At 31.2% G+C, this 20,405-nt stretch overlaps 2 protein-coding genes across 2 annotated transcripts in view; both read left to right on the top strand.

The window, feature by feature from the left end:
- The window catches only part of LOC140040749 (outer dynein arm-docking complex subunit 2-like), a 29,769-nt gene extending 28,281 nt beyond the window's left edge, over positions 1–1,488 (top strand). Inside the window, exon 17 of the mRNA XM_072086912.1 lies at positions 224–1,488. Within this exon, the coding sequence (XP_071943013.1) occupies positions 224–343 (120 nt within the window). The 3' untranslated portion in view covers positions 344–1,488. The remainder of the gene's footprint in view (positions 1–223) is intronic.
- A 6,494-nt stretch (positions 1,489–7,982) lies between these two features.
- On the top strand, positions 7,983–19,145 carry LOC140039789 (insulin-like peptide 7). Its single transcript, XM_072085388.1, has 4 exons — positions 7,983–8,334; positions 13,176–13,273; positions 14,927–15,051; positions 18,274–19,145. The coding sequence occupies exons 2-4, from the start codon at positions 13,176–13,178 to the stop codon at positions 18,456–18,458; spliced, it is 408 nt and encodes a 135-aa protein (XP_071941489.1). The 5' UTR covers positions 7,983–8,334; the 3' UTR covers positions 18,459–19,145.
- The last annotated feature ends 1,260 nt before the right edge of the window (positions 19,146–20,405 follow it).

Genomic DNA, 20,405 nt, shown 5'->3' with positions numbered 1-20,405 from the left:
CCTCGCCTATTGCCCGGATGATTTTTAGAAATTTCTCAAAAGGATTTAACATAATATAGATTATGGTTTTCAATTAAAAAGAGTTAAAAGTGATAAAGAATGTGACAAAGTATAAATTCCATAATTTCATTCTACTAATTATAAATAGGAAATTATTTGAAGAACAACATCAACTCTAATATAACAAATATTCTCATTTCAGTAAATTTATCTTCTTTTACAGCTTTTGGTTGGTATGGTGGGTTCAGACGACCAGGAACTGCAAGTTGCAGCAGCAGGGTGCATTAGAAACATCAGGAGGCTTGCATTAGCAAATGAAAAAGCTCGTTATTCAAAATCATAATTACATAGTTTATCTGTTTTATCAGAAATTATTGAAAGTAGTTTGTTTTGTATGTATAAATGTTATGCCTTAAAATAGATTACAAAAGAAAAAATTAACTGTACAATATCATAGCTTGGAATTCATCTTTTCCATATCATTTTTTTTAGTTTAATATTTTAAGTTTAATACAAATATGTGAAAAAACGTTTTACTTAATTGTGTGTACATATAACATTGATTGCCATATAGTTTTCCCCATGTTTAATTTTTGGTTGTACCACAAATTTTTGCACTTTTTTCATGTTCAATATGTCAACTACCTAAACTACTGTACCTGACTGGTTTTTATAGTAGAATGTTGCCAAGTTGGTATTTTGTGACCATTTTAAACTAAAGTCATGGTTTCTGTTATAAATTGTTTATTTATGTACATTTAGCCAAATATAGCTGAGTTATAAGCTGAGAGGTTTCTGAAAAACTTGTCTTGGTGATGATGCAGAATACTGTTAAATAGTTAATGATATTCATCATTATGACAAATTACTAAAACTAATCTTATTGCTATTGTTTTTGAAACTAAATGGCTGTCTAAAGAGTATAAGTATATCCACATCAAATATGACAATTGCTTAATGGTACAGGTATGTTTCATTAATACACACATCCTATTCTAATCCTAATAGTTGTGAACTTCTGAAACATTATAAAAAAAAGTCAAACGTCTTGTTTTACAGCACCATTTGTGGTAGGCCTACTTAAACTTGAAGGAACGTTAAGATGATAAAACGAAACTTTATTAGCAATACATTACTATTTGATTTAACTGTACAGTATAAGTGTATAATATTTATGTAGATTTCTTCTTGTTTTCAACTTTCTGGTGGTAAATGACTATATAAGTTTTCCGAATATATTGGAAAAGATGAAATTATATCAAATTGTAATGTTTATAAACGAAGCAGGTGTTCCCTGGTACTAACTTGCCTATGATTCCCATGTTTGGTTCGTCCTGGGAGAACGATCTCTCTTAACTAAAGCTTTTGGTGTTTAATAATAGGAGACAATATTACTACAATATATAAATATTAAGTTATTCATAACTTAATTAGTTGTAATTGTAAACAATTAAACCATGCCAGATTATGTTTTGGCCTTTGAATCAACACGGATAGTCTTTGTCGATAAAATTAATCGTCCGCTTCGTTGTCATCAATTTATTAAACAGTTCCATTTTATTCATATTTCGTGACAATAAACATTGATTTTACATAAAGGCAATCGTTTAAAGCAATACTCAAAACAACTAAAACATAAATCGAACACAAATGGAAAATAAACTAGTAACAACAAAAAAGACGTGTTGATACAAGAAAAAATTGCCTTCCAGTGCTTTCTAAAAGTCATTACAAGATTCTAAAATCATTGTAAGTCGGTGCATGTTAAATATATTTTATTACTTACATTTTCCTGTCAGTTTCCCAATGACCTTGTTTTTTGTTCATAATTATTCTAATTGAGTTTTCTTTAATTTTTTTTAATCATCTTCATTAAAATGTTGGATCATCCACAATATGAACATAACTAAAATCGTTACAATCATAAACAAACATTATCACTTAAACTCATTATTCGTTGTTCGAAGTAGGCCTACTGTACCATGCATGATGGACCATGATCCTCCATCATCATCATCAACCTTGCACGATGGACCATGATCCTCTATCATCATCATCAACCTTGCATGATTGATAATAATCCTTCATCATCATCTACCTTGAATGATAGATCATGATCCTCCATCTTCATCATCTACCTTGCATGCTCCATCATCATCATCAACTACCTTGCATGATGGATCATGATCCTCCATCATCATCATCTACCTTGCATGATGGACCATGATCCTCTATCATCATCATCATCAACAACAACAACCTTGCATGAGGGAACCTGATCCACTATCATCATCATCTACCTTGCATGATGGACCATGATCCTCTATCACCATCGTCATCTACCTTGCATGATGAACCATGATCCTCCATCATCATCATCATCATCTACCTTGCATGATGGACCATGATCCTCTATCATCATCATCATCAACAACAACCTCGCATGATTTAACCTGATCCACTATCATCATCATCTACCTTGCATGATGGACCATGATCCTCTATCACCATCATCATCTACCTTGCATGATGGATCATGATCCTCCATCATCATCATCAACAACAACAACCTCGCATGATGGAACCTGATCCACTATCATCATCATCTACCTTGCATGATGGACCATGGTCCTCTATCACCATCATCATCTACCTTGCATGGTGGACCATGATCCTCTATCATCATCAACCTTGCATCATGGACCATGATCCTCCATCATTACCATACTCATGAACATGTTCATATTAGAAGCTTGTGAACTTTTTCATCATTAAAATATTTATATATCCATGTCGTATTACCCCAATGAATATCGTTATCAGGATGCACCCAGCTCCTCTTTCTCACTTCCCCTTCCATCAATATAATCGGAAATTTATTATTACAACACAATATATAAACGAATTTTGGTCAACGTAAAAATATTACTATTATCATCATCATCATCATCATCGTCATTATTATTATTTTTATTAATAATAATATTATTATTATTATTATGTATTTTTTTTTACCTAAATGTCGTCATATTGTCATGATAAACATCCTCAACAATAGCAAATGCTCAATCAATAACAAATAAAAGGATTTGGGCCTAATGTCTAACAATAACAAATATACGTGATTCTGAATTTAGTTGGTTCTTCAATAGCTTCTGTCCTTCCGATTACACTTTTCTTTTTAATATCCGGGGAGAACTTATTACCACAAAGCTTCAAAAGTCACTGTTCAACTAATTACGTCATATTCTATGACGATAATTATCTTGCTTTGTTTCAACAGAATTCATGGAAGACTATAGCTAACATTCTCAAATTACAGATTGGAACTGAAGGATAGAAGTGCCGTTAAACCTGCAAGTATTGACTGGATGTGTGGTGAATTACAAACATCTAATCAGAGATTGTCTGAACAACATTGAAGAACAATGCGTTATATCATGATTAGGCCTATAAATCAGTGAATTCTGTATTTTTGCAAAATAAATGATTCATTCATAGCCTAGCAATAACATGTCCATCTTTGATGGTAGGAGGAATTATCAATTTACATATACTTAACTTGTTTGTTACTACTCCGGTTTCTAACAATCAAATATCAATCAGTGATGTTAAGTGATGTTTACACACTTAACACACATCCCATATTAACCTCGGTCAATGATTTATGGTGTCTTTTTCAGCATGAAAAAATATTTTTAGAAACCGAATGTTTATTTAAAAGAAATTATGTCGTTCTCCAGACGTAGCAGTGTATTTTTGTTTATTTTTATTTTTTCTCTCCATATAATAAAAAAAAAACACAGCACAGACATAACAAGAAATTATCACATTTTTAAAACACTTCTTCAAAACATTTCTTTACATGGCATAACATTAGCCTACTGGGTGCTCTCTAGGCCTACAGAAGATTTAAGGGAATATCTTCGAGGCCCAACAAATTGTCACCAAAATAGGGGTGTCCCCTGAATGAACACTAATTAATATGGACCCAAGAATATGAATTAAAACTTTAGCACGACAAAGAAAATATAATTATTATGATATCCATTTTTGCATTTATAACGATATAAATGAATAATTTTTTATAATTTGGTCCTTTTTGTATTTGTGTGGAAAAAATTGTCCCCTTTAATAGTAAGGGTTGAATCAACCACTTGGCACATTCAAACATTACCCCCTCCCCATAACAGGGTGTCCTCTGAGGGTTGACCGTAGTGTTAAAATATATAAAGTGTCCCCTGAATAGGGGACAATCATAGTAAGATAGTTTTTTTTTCCATGGCGATATTTGTTTCTACCTTATACACTATTTTAATCCATATATAAATTTACGTAAGGGCAAAATTCGGGTAGTAGTACTGACAGTTGCTTCTCAACGTTTGTATTAATTAATAATTACAAAGAATATAAACGTTGTAGTGGTACGTGTATCGTTACATGTACTACCGTATTCTATTTCAATCGACTATGACAGTGACAGTTTTAACAATAAAGTATTAAGTCGCAAATGTGTTACTGTATCAAGTGGTATATTATTTATAGGCCTGTGAGTAGGCCCTACTGTTATACAAAACGTACAATATACAAATAAACTGTACTACTGACAGTTGCTTCTCAATGTTTGTATTAATTAATAATTACAAAGAATATAAACGTTGTAGTGGTACGTGTATTGTTACATGTACATGCTATTTCAATGGACTATAACAGTGACAGTTTTAACAAAGTATTAAATCGCAAATGTGTTACTGTATCAAGTGGTATATTATTTATAGGCCTATCAAACATGAAAAACATATTTCGTTACTGAGTAGATAAAGAATATATTAAAACATTGTTCTTCTTTGTACCCATATCCTCTTCCCCATCCCTCAACCCTAATGTTACACACAAAACACAAATTGGGTTTGTTTAAATGAGTCCAAATAACAAATTTGGACTCATTTTGTGACAAGTTTCTCTTTCGGAAGTAATTCCCAGTGTGCTAATTTCAGTTTAATACATAAATCATCGTGTCTATTTATTCGTTTCTGTAGGCCTAAACAATAATAACTATTATCATCCTGCAGTACGTACATTAAAAAAAAAGCATTTTTTTACGCTGAAATTACTGTGTATTCGAGAACCATCTGTGGGCACGACCTAGATGGTACGCGAGCGAAGCGAGCGTACCATCTAGTTCGAGTAATTTCTTAAAACATTGTAGGCCATTGACATAACGTTTTCGATTTCCTTGCTGAATCTTGTGATGTTGGTACAAACTCTGATGTATCTCTTTAAAATCAATTTTTTACTTTTTTTTCACCAGTTTCTAATATCGCTTTCTTGTCATGTCTAAACTATCAAACTTAATGTAACATCAACTTGTGATGTGCCCATATATGGACATGATGATGTTATATCACTACCATATTTGTGCATATCGCCACCTTATTTGGGCACACCTCACTTTTTTTGTCATAGAAAGTGTAGAAAGAGCGTAAGATTCTAGAGAAATGCGTTGCTTTAGGCCTATATCTCATACAATTGACACGTTTGTTTACAGGTCCATACGGTCCCACGGTGATGGAGTTCAGAATGACTTGCATGTCATTTCCTAATGGTGTGAGAACAACAAGTTAAGTTTAGTGTAAATTAATGCGATTGAGTAGATCAACTCGGCATATTGCCATCACGAATGATTACGTAATTGATTCCACTGTTCTTGATGTTAACAGTATGAAATATTTGGGCGTGTCTTTTAAATCTAAACTTGATTGGGGTGTTCATATTCATAACACTAGATCGAAAGCCTCCAAACTACTCGGATTTATTAAACACATTGTTAGATGCAGAGATTCTATTGTCATTCCGAAGCTGTACCGTGTTGTTGCCAAGTGTCTCTATGGTAGCTATTCTCTTAACATCTTTGACTATATTAATGTTAACTCTGGGAACTTGGATAATCTCAAATTTTATCACGTCTTTGCTCCAACAAATTCGCTTAAATACTCCTCTGTTTTTCTCCTTTCCTCGCACATGTGATGAGTTGCCTACGGAGGTCAGGAGCAGGTTGACCATGAGTTTGCCTTATTTTTTGTAGGGGCCTTAGAGAATTCTTTTCTGTCAACCGACTTGACAGTGGCACTGTATAGCTTCGGAATTTTTAGTCACACATTTTAAGCATAGTATTTTAATCTGTATTATTAATAATACAAATTAAAATCAATATTATAATCAATTTTAAAATAAATAGACATTTTTAAATATTTTAAACGTTTTATATTTATCTTAATGTATTTGTTGTACTGTTTTTGTGTCTAAGGGTCCCCACCCGACACTGATTTAGTTCACTTTTGGACTGCCATAATGTTCTGGCTGTTATTTATTATGCGTGTGTATTTTATTGTTTTGTTTTTTATTTTTGAGACGAATAAATGAAATGAAAATTACAGCAATAATCTGTTTGACCCACTTCAATATGGAAAGTAGCACTGTACAGAATCAGCAATGTAGTGTACACTATCAGAATGATTTATCTACTGAGTACGGTAGCTTTTTAATGAATGTATTTTTTAAGATGAATAATGAATGAGTTGGAATCTTTTAGGCCTAAGTGTTTTGGGAAACTATTCAAAGTTTGGTCCTCTGTATGGGATCGATTGTTGTGCTTTTATAGTTTCTTTCTTGGAAAATTGGTCAGTGTTATAAGCCTACTGGTGAATATAAATAATTGAAATTAAAATAATAAAAACTGGATAGCAAATTCGATATTGTGAAGAGAGATTTTGAGTTGATGAAGGTGATCTTGTTTGAAAACGGTTACGCATAGCTTTACACGAATAAGTGATATTAAGTGTATATTTTAATGTTTATTGGCAGGTAGATTTTGTATTTAATATTTTTGTTTGGTTTTAATAGACTTTACTATACCCTCTGTGAAAGAAAAGCATATATTGATACTCAAATTAAGTTGGGTGATGACGAGTTAAGTTAGCATCGTTGGTGTCCAGTATAATATACCATGTAAGATTATCAAGTTCATCAAAAGACTAATTAAGTTAAGCGAAATTTTGTTTAAAGATAAGTTTGGAAGATTTTTTGTTTTTAATCAACAAAACAAATTGGGGCTAAACCAGATAAAAAACATAATTTCGGAATAAATTGAACATGGCATTTCTAGCTCCTGGTCGTGTCAGGCGAGAGATTCAGAGAATGTTCATGAATTCTTTGATTTCTTTACATAACCAAATTTAATTAGTATTCTGTTATACGCCTTTGATCTACACAAACATGTATAAAGGCATTTGATTCATTTGTCAAAATTAAAATATCCTATCCGAAAACAATGCTTTTGCACTTTTATACCAAAGGTTACCGTATTTAAACCTAATTAAAATGAGATATTCTAAGTAAATAATGTAGGCGTTTAAGCTTTTGTAATTGAAGTGTCGTTTTTTGTAGTTAATTGTTGAATAATCTATATTGATTCTGTATTACATGACTAGATATTTACAAGAGCACGAAGTTTATTCCGATGTATCATATTAGTATCTAAATTAACTGAGGGTTATTGAGCTTCTGGAGAATTGTAATACAGTAGTAGCTACCGAAATATGGATATAACTAATTTCAAGAGGTAGAACATTTATCAACACATAAGTGCCGCTATGTATTTTTACTATAAACTTATTTTATTAGTCCTGCTGAAAATAAGAATATTTAATATTGTATCAATGTTTACTTTTCTTCGTCCACTTATTTCAAACCAGCTAAAAATATATGATATTTCTAAATATTACTAATTAAAATGTGTAAACTCATAAACATCATTCACTTCTCTTTAATAATGTTTTTTAATATTGGCTACACAATGAAAGATAGTAGTTAAACGTAATGAGGCGCAACATTGCGCATGATCCGTTAATGGTCCGCAAATGATCAGTGAGAGCTTTTGGTATTGTCACACAATTACAACGCATTCTAATTTAAGTATAAACTGACCAGAAAATAATAGTAGGCCTAATAATTTATAATCCTTATGTCGTCCAACATCTTAAAATAGTCTTGTATTGGCCGTTTGTTATTCGGAAAATAAGCATACGCGGGGTCTTAGTAAAGAGGCAGTGAAGAAGCTTGATATATTATAAACCTAATTTCATCTATTGCTCAGAAGACCTTAGTAACAGGAGCCAGAAAGTTATGTATGGTGTCAGTTGGCTGACATTTACGGTTGTCAAATATTTGTTACGTACAATACCGATAGATTCATAACTAAATATTTCGTTTGTTTGTAGATTTTAATCTGTAATATTGCCTTGGAAGAGCTTCATAGGTCTACAACATTTTCAGGTTAGTGTGATTTTTTAAGTATTTAACGAATTGCGTAAGGACTTCTGTAATGCAGAGAACATAAATAGTTTAAGAAAAATCCATTTAACATATAAAATTAAAATAATAAAATCTTTAATTAATATCTATCTTTGTTTTATTTCCAGTTAAATTTAATAGGGAAAATACTATTTGTAGGATAATTCTAGTGGCTAATAATATTTAAATTAAATTAAAATATAATTACAACTCCATCTCGACAAGAATAGTAAATTTGGTTTATTTGTGGTTTTGCGGTATTTCTTTTTTCATTTTTAAGTCTTTTCATGATTTATTTTATTTATACTTCTTTGTATGCCGCCCCTAAACAATTTCTTTACTAGGCCTAATTATAAATTCGAAGATAAATCCCGGTTGTGTAATTATCAGTCATTCATTTACTGGGCAGTTGTCTATAATATAAGCAGTTTAGCACAATCCTACCTCAAAACAAACACTTTTGCTAATGGATTTGTGTATAGGTAAACCAACATAATGAAAAATACCACAATCATTATGTAAAAGGTATATTTTTCATTTACATCATACGACACATCAAAATGGTATGTAAATTAGGCCTATATTAGTGTAAACTGAATGAAGTGAAAGACTAAACTAGTCCTTTTCTGCTTTGCGGCTGGATTTTCCTACTCAACAGTAAAGTCTCATAATCTCTCTAATTTATTAGTAGTAAGTAGTTCTAACCACAATCTCTTATTTTAGCAAACAATTTCTTTATTTACACTACCTTCCATTTCCGTTTTACTTTGAATCTTGTGTATTCATCGGCATAATGGTCACGTGCTTTTTAATTCTTATACCTTTTTTTTTATTGAAAATGGTTCTAGTGTAGGCCTACGTATATGACTGTAATATCTGTTCTTACCAGAATAATTTTAGAAACCTTCTCGAATGCCGCAGTAATAGCACACGCATTTCAGAATGTTTTTTAAACGTGTCATTTAGGCCTACTGCCTTATCCTATTCCCCTCATCCCTCTCTATTTCAAATTCTGGACTCGTTCTTTGTAACGTCATCAGCTGCTGTTATGCCCGGTAAATTAGTTGATTAACAAATCACGATCAATAAACTTTGTATAAATTGTGTAATTTTATTGGCAGAAATTCGCGAAAAGCATCTGAACTGGTAGATTTGGGATTTAAACGTGTATGCCTATACCTTGAACTTTTACTAAGCTAGGTTAACAGTTAAAACAACTTGTACACATTATATTTAATGAAAAGTATACCTTATCAATATGTTAGTTCTACACCAAACATTCATTGAATACGGTACAAAGTTATAAAAAATTAAATGTGTTTTCGTTCAAGTTGGAAAAGGTCCTATCGAGAGAAAAAAACAATGTTTTTGTTTAAATTATCGACCGACCTTTTCATTGAATCGGTTGACCACGATGATTTTCATCTAATGTCATCTAATCATATTATATTGTTCTCACATTATAGCATTCTATGTGAGAAGATAGCAACGTGTATTGTTGCTAACTTTAGTTAACAGTAGGCCCCTATGCGGAACAGAAAAAAGCCAAACACAGGCAGTGGTCAAAATGTTAATGTAATAAACATATTATTACGCGGTTATTACATTATAATGATTATAAAATCAGCATCAAGAAGACAACTAACGTAACATTAAATTTGTTTGCAATCGAGTTATAGTTTGTATAAACAGCTAGCTAACAATACTAGTACACTTAATTAAGAGTCATTTTTTCAGATCATCTCAATGGCAACCTGGTAACATCTCGGTAACGGTCATTGGATATGAACGCATTAAGGCATTCCCCTTTTATTAATTAATTTCCGCTAATGGAAGGCCAGGTAAAATGTTACATGAATACAGCTTCAATTTAGTAAAGCTTTTAATAAGTAGGGGTGTTAAATATACTAGTATATTATAGGTATAGCCAAAATTACTTACGTATATTAAGTATTGCAATAATCACAAGGTCGTAGACCAAAATACAAATATGGAGTGTAGATAAAATTAAGTGAGTGTGTTCAAACTAAAAAATTATCATCTAACAGCAAATTCATCAAGTTAAATCAAAACTTGATCAAAATAAACAAAACTGCGTGTCAAAGTCATTATTCATATCTGCATATACATCAGTATTACATGTAGGCCTAATATATCATAATATTACTAAATCTTATATTACTAACAATAAAATACGGTAAGAATAATATTTTATTAAAATTTTTAGAATACAGTATCATTGAATCTATTTGTATATAGCTCATAATAATCCGTATTGTCATTGGAAATAAATTGAAAACAAATCTGTCACACCTCTTTTTTTAAATATACATCGTGTACACGTTTGGAGAATATTTATAAAATATATTGCATACATTCGTGTTGAATATTGCAATGACGCCATTAGCCACTAGTCATCTCATGAAGTTACGTGTTTGAATTTAACTTAACGGCACAGATTTGTGCAAATGATGTACCTAGTGTACTCAATATTACCACGTCAGTGTTACTCCGTGTCAGAGGTTTGAAATGTACAAATTGAAGACAGTAATTATGCTCTGGTTTAGCAATTCCACAGGTTGTTTTACATTCACCTGATAATTCTCTGTCGTATTGTGTGTTATCTAAATTAATTTATATTTATATTTTTCAAACAGATTGGCTACTATCTGTTGTTGCCACCATTTTAAACATTATTTGTCAACTTATCAAATTGTCACATCATCATTATCAACATATCAAAATATTCTTCTTTATAAATTATTTTCAATCCTCAACATCATAGTCGAAATTATAATATGAAAACTGTATCATCGTCAGGCATACGATCATCGTCATCACTATTTATTAAATTGTTATTTTTTTGTTATTAATTCTATATTAATGTAATGATAATAAATACATAGACTCCAAATGAAGCTTATTCACACCAGCTTGATTGAAAAAAGCAGACAAATCGTTTGAAACATTATTACTATTGCTTTCGTCACTAGCGGATACTAGGTACTTTTCTGAAATTAGTACGTCGTTGTGTTAACTTTCAATTATCTGTATTTAATGAATACAGCTGAGTGTATAGTGTAAGCTACTTCTTCATCCCTCTTTAAGTAGCTTAACGAGCTTTTTTCATCTCCGAAAAAATTCATTACTTGGAAGATATGTTACATGAATTGATCACAAGAGAATTTGAAGACCAAACGCATTTATATAAAAAAGTGATATATTATTTTATTTCAATTCTCGTGGGTTTTATTAAACACATGATTTTACATTTTTTTTGCAAATTAGGTCACTTAAACATTAACGTATGTTTTGCTAATATAATGTGTTGTTAAATTTGAACATAATCATTTTTAAAAATCAGATAGAGATACGGATAATCTAGCCAAATACTAAATTTACATATTAATCAGTAAGCTTTTATATTCAAAATAGGTGGTTAATAATAACAGCTAATAAGCATGATGAACATGAATTATGAACCTAATGTTGGCACTTTCATAAGAAATCTTTCTATATTTTTGTTAAATGTTTAATTATCCCTGTAAATTAGCTCCACTCTTGACATTTTCGTGTTTTTTTTGTAAGTAAATGGTTTAATCATTGTTTTAGTTTAGTTATTTTTAAATCTGCTCGGTACTCGTGTTAATTCAAAAAGTGTTAACTTTATTGTTCCGTAGTATTGTTTTTTGTAAAGGTAGTTTCATTACGGGACGTCTATTCTATTCAAATACAATATTTTCTCTTTTTTGTATCATCGACGTCCATTTTTTTAATAGCAGTTTGACTTGGTTCCAATCGATGATTTTACACATTTTTCATTTATATTTTATACTTAATATTTATCTTTGTGTTAGTGGGATAACTCACTCATGGGGCTTGAAATAAATTACAATGTTGGGGAATGCTTAAAGGGAATGCGCATTCTATCTGACAATACAAGAAGATTGCTCTTGTCTGAAGATTGACTATGATTTTGTGAAATACTGATAATGTATACAATATTATATGACTATTTTTGTATCTTCTTATAATACAAAGCACATTAAGTTGTTTTTATTTTCATAGATATTATCATACGACAAAATAATAATAATAATTACAATACAATAGTAGTGATTTCAATATTGTTATAACATACCGTGTTACGTTTGGCATGTACAAAATAAGTTTAGTTTAATTTAAGTAATAATCTTACCACACAACGACTTGGGAATTAACTCATTTATAGTAATCAAAACAAAGTCACAACATTTTAATTATGTAGGTGAAACAAGAGACAGGGATGTATATAAATCAGCAGCATGTATTTGTCAGTATTTGTTATTACAGCAAAAATTGTATAATTAGATATCAAGAAGAAGTAGATATTAAATATGTTTTCTATATCTTTAAGACTCAACCAACAAATGCTCTCTTACATGAGGCTAATAATTATCATTAAAGAAATAAACTGATTTTTATTTCAGTTATTTTTATAATTTTGAACAATATAAATAATTTCATCTAGTTTGTAGAAGATAAATATAAATAATTCACTGATTTAATCCTGGTTTTTGTGCAATCACGTTTAAGAATAATACTCAGTATTATGTTGCCATTTAAAGTTATTTGAGGGCGTCCTATATGAGTGGGCGATTGATATAATATAATTGACATGTGGATTTGACAATAATAAATACTCTGGAAACTTAAGGGAACGTAACGTGTTCACACTTTTGAGTTTTAGCAAAGCTAGATAAGCCTTGTTTTTTTGCTAATTATTTGACCTATTATACAATTCATTGGTAAGAAAAATATTGAAATAGTTATTTTTTTATCAGATGGAAGTTTGTCGACGGCGACTATGTCTTCTTATGTGGACGTGGCTACTAGCAGTTTTAGTTGGTTCTACTTATTCATTACAAGATTATTCAGATAGGTAAGATTTTCATTTTTAGGTGATCATTTAGAATAAAATGATCACCTATTGTTATTGTATGAAGTCTTTATTCTTTCTGTACACTATTTTGTGTAACAATTATCTCAAAAAGTTAAATGTCAATGATTGCCAAAATTTCACAATGTCTTTCAAATACTGTAACTTAGTTCTAATAAGCTTTTCAGCGTGATCACTCATCCGTGACGTTATTTATACGCCATTTTTTGAAATCACATTATCAATCATATACGAGCACGTTAAAAATGACAAAATGCGCACATTAATTGTACAAAAGTGCTAAAAATGGTAAAAAATAAGGCATTTCTGAAATGAAAATAATTCTTCAGAATGCACGGTGACCCCCAATTTTTTTAACTTATTATGGAAGCCAATGAGTTGTAGATATAAATGTATATACACATTAGACGTACAAAATTGTATGACGTCATCATTTGGCCACATGAATTTTTAAAATAGGATTTTTTCCCCTTTTGTCATAGACCACCATATTCAACAGAGCGCAACTCGCTTATCTGTGATCGATTTTCTTTTAATTTTTAATACATTGTGCCTCAACCAATTATGTTACTTATGAATTGCCAAGATTTTCATTTGGATAACGTCATCACGTCTTAAAATTTAAATAACGGTGGTTACGTAATTTCAACTACAAGGTAAATTTGAATACCTTACAGCTCTTCTGAATTAAAGTTAACCTTGATATTTATAACTTATTATGAGATCTAGTGAAATGTAGATATGTATTCATATAAAAATGAAGCCTATCGGATGTTGTGACGTTATCATATGGCCAGTTGAAGTTAAAAAGTCATTTTTTCATCTCTTTCGTCAAAGTTATACAAATTTTAAAGAGCGCGCACCGCGCTTCTACGTGCCAAATTTTCTTCCAATTGTTATATTTTATTGCTCAATTCATTATCTTTCGATATTGTTCTCTTCAAGTTTATTTTGACAACGTCATCATACAAAAAAATTAGAACATGATGTGGGTCCCGTAAATTCACCTATGCTACACTGTATATAGATATACACAGTACAGTATATACAGTACATATTGTATATGGCATATAATAGGCACAACTCAGCACTATAAGCGTATAATAGGATGGCATACATCAACATTTTCCGATCGTATGTTAACATACGTGCATGTTTAAAAAATATGAATGTCAATAAAATGATAAAAATGATCACCTATAATTCGTCAAAGTGACGAATTAAATTCTAGTTATTTTTTGAAATTGTTTTTATTTCTAGTTTTTTGTTATAAAGTTATACAAGAGTGTTAATAACTTTAAATTCTACAATGAAAATCAAATATTGGAGCTGTAAACATGAATAAATGACTTTATAAAGTTTAATAATTATTATTTGTTACAAAGATATCATTCTAAAGTTACTACTGTATAATCCATTTGAACATTATGTGAACTTTGTAATTAGAGAATTTATAACAAATGATACTAATTTATTTTAAATAAATAGGTTTATATGTATTTTGTATAGATTGTTTCATTTTGTTTTACTATTTTGTTGCAATGTAATAAATGTTAAATTTACAATTTGTTTGAATTTGCAGAATATTATTACTGATTAATATTAATTGTTTACCTAATAAATATTTTTTTACAGGTCACACCATGATTGGGCACGAGTATGGACTGTAGAAAGTATGCGGCAATGTCACGAAGATTTAAGGGAGATGGTACATATTTCATGTCACAATGACCCAAGAAAAATTACTTCAAAAAGAAGCAGTAAGTTTACTATTCGAATTCTCATTTATTCAATTTTTTAAATGCCACAGTATTTTATGGCGATCTTTAGTGAATCTAATGATTGTTATTGTTAATATAATTATTTTTACAGTACCACAGAAAGAGCAACAGGGACGGCAACTTTCTGTTCAACACTTCCAATTTTGAAACCTTTATTTAGGATACCCGATTGGTGGGTTCAAGGATGTAGCCAATCAGACGCGCTGAAATGAGTCGTGTTTGCGACACTCTACAGCTTACTATATCGGTCGGTCGCTCGGTTGGTCGGTAAACACTAACTTGAGCACGCGACTGCAGACATGTATATGGCCTTGTTTCACTATCATGCACTGGAGTGCAAAAAGTGCGCAGGTAAAAAGCATAACAGCACTCTGCGTGTAAATAATATGACATATAGGTCCGTTTAAACTATGACGATAACGACCGACGACAAATAGAAAAATGTGCACTTATCGTACATAAAACAAAAGAAATTAAAAAACTTTTCATTCTAGAACTATAGAATAACCATCTATGCTTTGATGAAAATGATATTTTCACACGTTCAATCAAATGACGTCATGATTAGTAAGAGCAATAATATCATGACGATACAGCGATTTTATTGTTTTTATTTATTATGACGTCATTTGATTGGAATTTTAAAAATATTATTTTTATCAAAGACAGCATAAATTATTATCCTATAGTTCTAGAACAAAACCTTTCTAATTTCTTTTGCTTTATGTAAAAAAAATGCACATTTGTCTATTTATCGTCGATCGTTATCGTCCTAGTGTAAAAGGGCCTTAATACCGATCGCAATTTACGAATAAGAACCAGTCGTCTGCGCCGCAGCCCCATTTAAAAACATAGCGAAACTAAAACAAATCAAACATACACCGCTTGTATATCTTGTCATTTCTGGTACACGACTGCTAGGCCAGGCGGTGATTTAGAATGGTTCAGTGCCGCGGTTGGCCTAGCTTCTAGGCTAGGTCCAGGATTATTCAGCCAAATAGGTATGTGAAAATAGTTGTTATAAAACAAATAACGCAAGTCTAAGTCTAAATTCGTGCGTGACGATGATGTTCATAATGCCTGTCGTGCAACACGCACTCGACTGCGCCTCGTGAATGTCGCGCACCACATTGTAAATACCATCGAGTGCGCTGCATTTCCACTAACGCACTCCGACTTGTGCATTAGCCTATTTGTATAATATTTCTACCCCTTGAATTCCCGCATATAGCATACAATATAATGTCTTTCATTTAGTAATATCTCAGACTTCGCTTGAACAATTTCCCAGAATCCCAATTATGTGATAAAATTGTTCCCTTTCAGTTAACTCACAAAATTTTCCAAAATACTTGATTCATCAATTTAAGCATTCTCATTTAGTTCACAGTAATTAACTTTCGAGTGAGGACCATTCACCAAAAACTTATCTGCCTAATATGAATATCTGCTTTCACCTAAAAAAAAACAAAAAAATGGGATGAGGCCTACCTTGCTGCCTCTAATCTCTAAAAAAATGTATATTTGTCATTTCGACGAATTATATGATGATCTTTGTGATTGAAGATTAAAATGGAGATAATGGATACAAACAAATATTATGTTATCCGCACAAACGCAATAATTAGTAGGCCTACGTACGTTAAGATATGAGCGCAGAAAGTTGATGTATGACATACTATGACATGAAGCATGTGTGTTTAGTATAACATAATTATAATAAGCTTTAGTTATATACTATATACATTTCTGTCATTTGATTGGATGATTGTGAGTCACTTGGCGTTAAATAGACGATAACGTATTATAGGCCTATACCATCTAAATATATTTAATTCATTTGATTTGACGATTGTGGGCCATAAAAAAGTGCCCTATTTTTATCGATGAAAGACCTGTCAGCGCGACCCGTTAACAACAGCATAAACAACATTTAACCTTTTATGTTTCACCTTTTGAAATTGTTTATACCATCGCACTCATAAATATTCATCATTTGTATACTATTAAACGATCGTATGGTAGTACTTTTTAAACAATTGTACGGACCAAAATCTTCTCGCGTACGAGACCAAATGTGAATCGCGTGAAATTCAACACAGCGACCGCTTTGGCATATAAGCAATAACACTATTCTATTCGAACTCGCACTCGGTCGTCGACGGAATTTTTTAGAGCGATACGCACTAAATTAGACTTGTAAGTAAAACAAAAAACTAAAACTAATCGTTTGTATGATTTTGTTAATTAATGGAAACAATTCTACAAGACTTAGAATCGTTGAAAAAAAAAACAGAATTAGCATAGACCAGTTTCAGTTGCCTGGCGACGTGGTAATGGTATCGCTACTTAGGCCTAGGATTGTTTTGTTGTCCAAATAAATATAATTTTATTTAATATATTAAAAAAAACTACTACACATTGTAACCAAGAACAACAGTCGGAACGTTTGCGAAATGTCTTTGTGAAAGTACTGTACTTTATTCAATCTGACAAATAATGAGTATTTTTATATCTGAAAGGTTATATCTTCAACTCGTAAAAATAATTTAACCATCACACTCCTAAATCATTCTTTATTTGTATACTATACTGTACAGTGTATCATGATGAAATTACAGGTCCCACTTTTATTCTTAATTCTAATAATAATTTTTATGTTTTTATATGATGATGTTCTCAAATGGTAAAATAACATTTCTAAAGATAACTTGCGAGAAATTGACAAAGTAGAAGCGCTGTAACGAAAGAGTTGGGAATCCCTACTTTTTAAAGTCAGCTGTTCATATGATGACGTCAAAACACATAGGCCTAACGACCATACTTTTTACATCAATTAATATCTAGGCCTACAATGTAACAGCTCTCTTTATAAGTTATACACATGAAGGTCACTTTTCATTCTGAGAGGTGACGGGTTCAAATATACAGTATACAGTAGGTGAAATTACGCGTTATTTAAAGGTTTAGTTATGAATGAAAACGGTGGAAATTCATGAGAAAAGTAATTGCTTGAGCAAAAGCATATTAACATTTGAAAGAAAAGCTGTCACGGATAAGCGTTCTTAAAGAAATTGTACAAGAAATCAGATTTAACCCTCTTTATGATTGGCTTTACATTTGTTTTTACACAAGTCTGGCTAATCAGGAAAGATATTAATACTAGCAATTAATAATAATAATATTTGTTTGTGTTAATAGTTTTTATACCACGAAACGAAGCTACCGGATTTTTATCAAGATTTCTACGCACCCGACGGCCGTCAGAACTTCATGAGGATTGCTGTCTTGATAGTAGGGGTTGTACATGGGAAGAAGTAGCAGAAATTGCATGCATAAACAACAGAAGACGTATGCATAGACCTGGATCACCAGTTGGAAGATAAGCCTAGTGTTGTATTTAACATCCATCTGTACGTTCAATCATGTACCTTGACACATCTAAAAAATATATTCCTTTAAGTACTGTATTTTAGAGTATTTTTTCGATCATTTACAAAAAAGAAACATAACAAATACAGAAAAAACAAACCCATATCATTATGATACCTATATGTTTGATTCCTTCAAATATTTTTATAAGAATAGACCTTTCCCAATTCTGTTTGCTTGATTAGAAATCATACTTGTGAATGTGATTTAAGTATGCGTTTTACTTAATACGAGGTAGACGTAATCGTCTTCAGTAGAAACAAATGTTACGGGATATTAAAGTAACTACTACCTAATTATGCGTATCGTATCGATTTCTATCAATCATTGTTGAAACTGTATCAAGAGCAACAAGAACTACCGGTATTGAATATGGATGAGTGGGTGTAAGACCTCTTTCCATGCGTAAACAATTATTATTTATTGTTGATAATTTTAGATCTATTAATAACGTAATATTAACATCAGAATGAGAATTTGAGGGCAATATAGTACAAGTGGGGTTTGACAACGTATTAACGAATTCTCAAGGATATTTTATGTTATTTCTAAATCATTATAGCAATACACCTCGTATAAAAACTTTAAATTTGTTATCCTTTACTAAAACTGAATTAATAAATATTGATAACAGGCCCATACCCTCCTCATCATAATAGATAGCTACTCAGTTGATAACCTAAGAGATAGATGCTTGTTGTAAAAATGATAGGATAACATACAAATAGTTTAGTTTAAGGGGAATAGGCCTAAGTTTGTTTAATAAAATTATCTTCAGAATTATGACGTCTTTATATGAGAAATTGCCATCTGTCAGGCAGAATTATAAAATATTTATTGAAAGAATGTAATGAAAACAATATCATATTGAAATCTATCATGCTCGATCTAAAAACAATGTGTCGTGTATTTATGGCTGTACACTAGTAAGGTTGGTGGATGCAAATTGTATGAATTATTCTACTTTTAAATGTGTTGATATAGACTCTCATTTGATAACATAAGATGTATTGCATATAACTGTTAGAAACTTGATAAGATATTCACATTGACAAAGTTTAATATAAGGCGTAGAGGATTCGTTTCCATTGTTGTTTTTTAGTCACACAGACATTACACTTTACAACGTTTGAATTGCTATATCTAGTAAACGAATCTATAAAAACGATATATTTTTTCTGTAAAAGCCGAATTTGTTCGCGTCATGGAATATACAGGATCGCGAGATAACTTTTGACAGCATAAATATAACTTAAAATGCCTGTACTGTTTCTGCTATTATCAATTACTCCTCCTTTTTTATTGATATTTTATTGTATATAAGTTATTATCGCTGACACAGAAATTTCACTTTGTAAACGTCATGGACATTACAATTCTGTCTCTATTACAATGGACCCAAAAAACCACTAAGGCCCAGCTATAAATTAAACTAAAAACGTGTAGTATCAAGTAACTTGTATGACATAATAATACCCTTCGGTGTTTTTATTAGAGGGACAGCAGCCTACAAACGTAGTCGAAGCCGTACATTTAAAACCAAGTGTTGCCTTAAAAATTGTTATTTTATCGAAGTGTGTGATTCCTAATCCAGGTAAAATGCATATTAAATTCTTTCATTGGGTTATTAATACCTTAACTGTGATTATAAGCTATTCCTGTTACAATAATACTTTGAATACGCTGTTAGAACATATACACTTCTAATATATAATTCTATATCAAATGTACTCTACACCTGCAAGTGATGTTTACTGTTTGTATTTCAACGCTAAAAATCAAGACAATTTGGCAGCTTTTTTAGCGTACGGATACTATTGGTGTATTTTGCATTCAATACAAATAACTTCGGATGCGTACTCTTCCTTTAAAAATAAAGTCACATTTTCATTTGGGGATTC

Source organism: Antedon mediterranea, chromosome 2 (genome assembly GCF_964355755.1).
Source record: "Antedon mediterranea chromosome 2, ecAntMedi1.1, whole genome shotgun sequence".
Lineage (NCBI taxonomy): Eukaryota > Metazoa > Echinodermata > Crinoidea > Comatulida > Antedonidae > Antedon > Antedon mediterranea.
The sequence above is the reverse complement of the archived record's forward strand: the minus strand, read 5'-3'. Positions and strand labels throughout refer to the sequence as shown.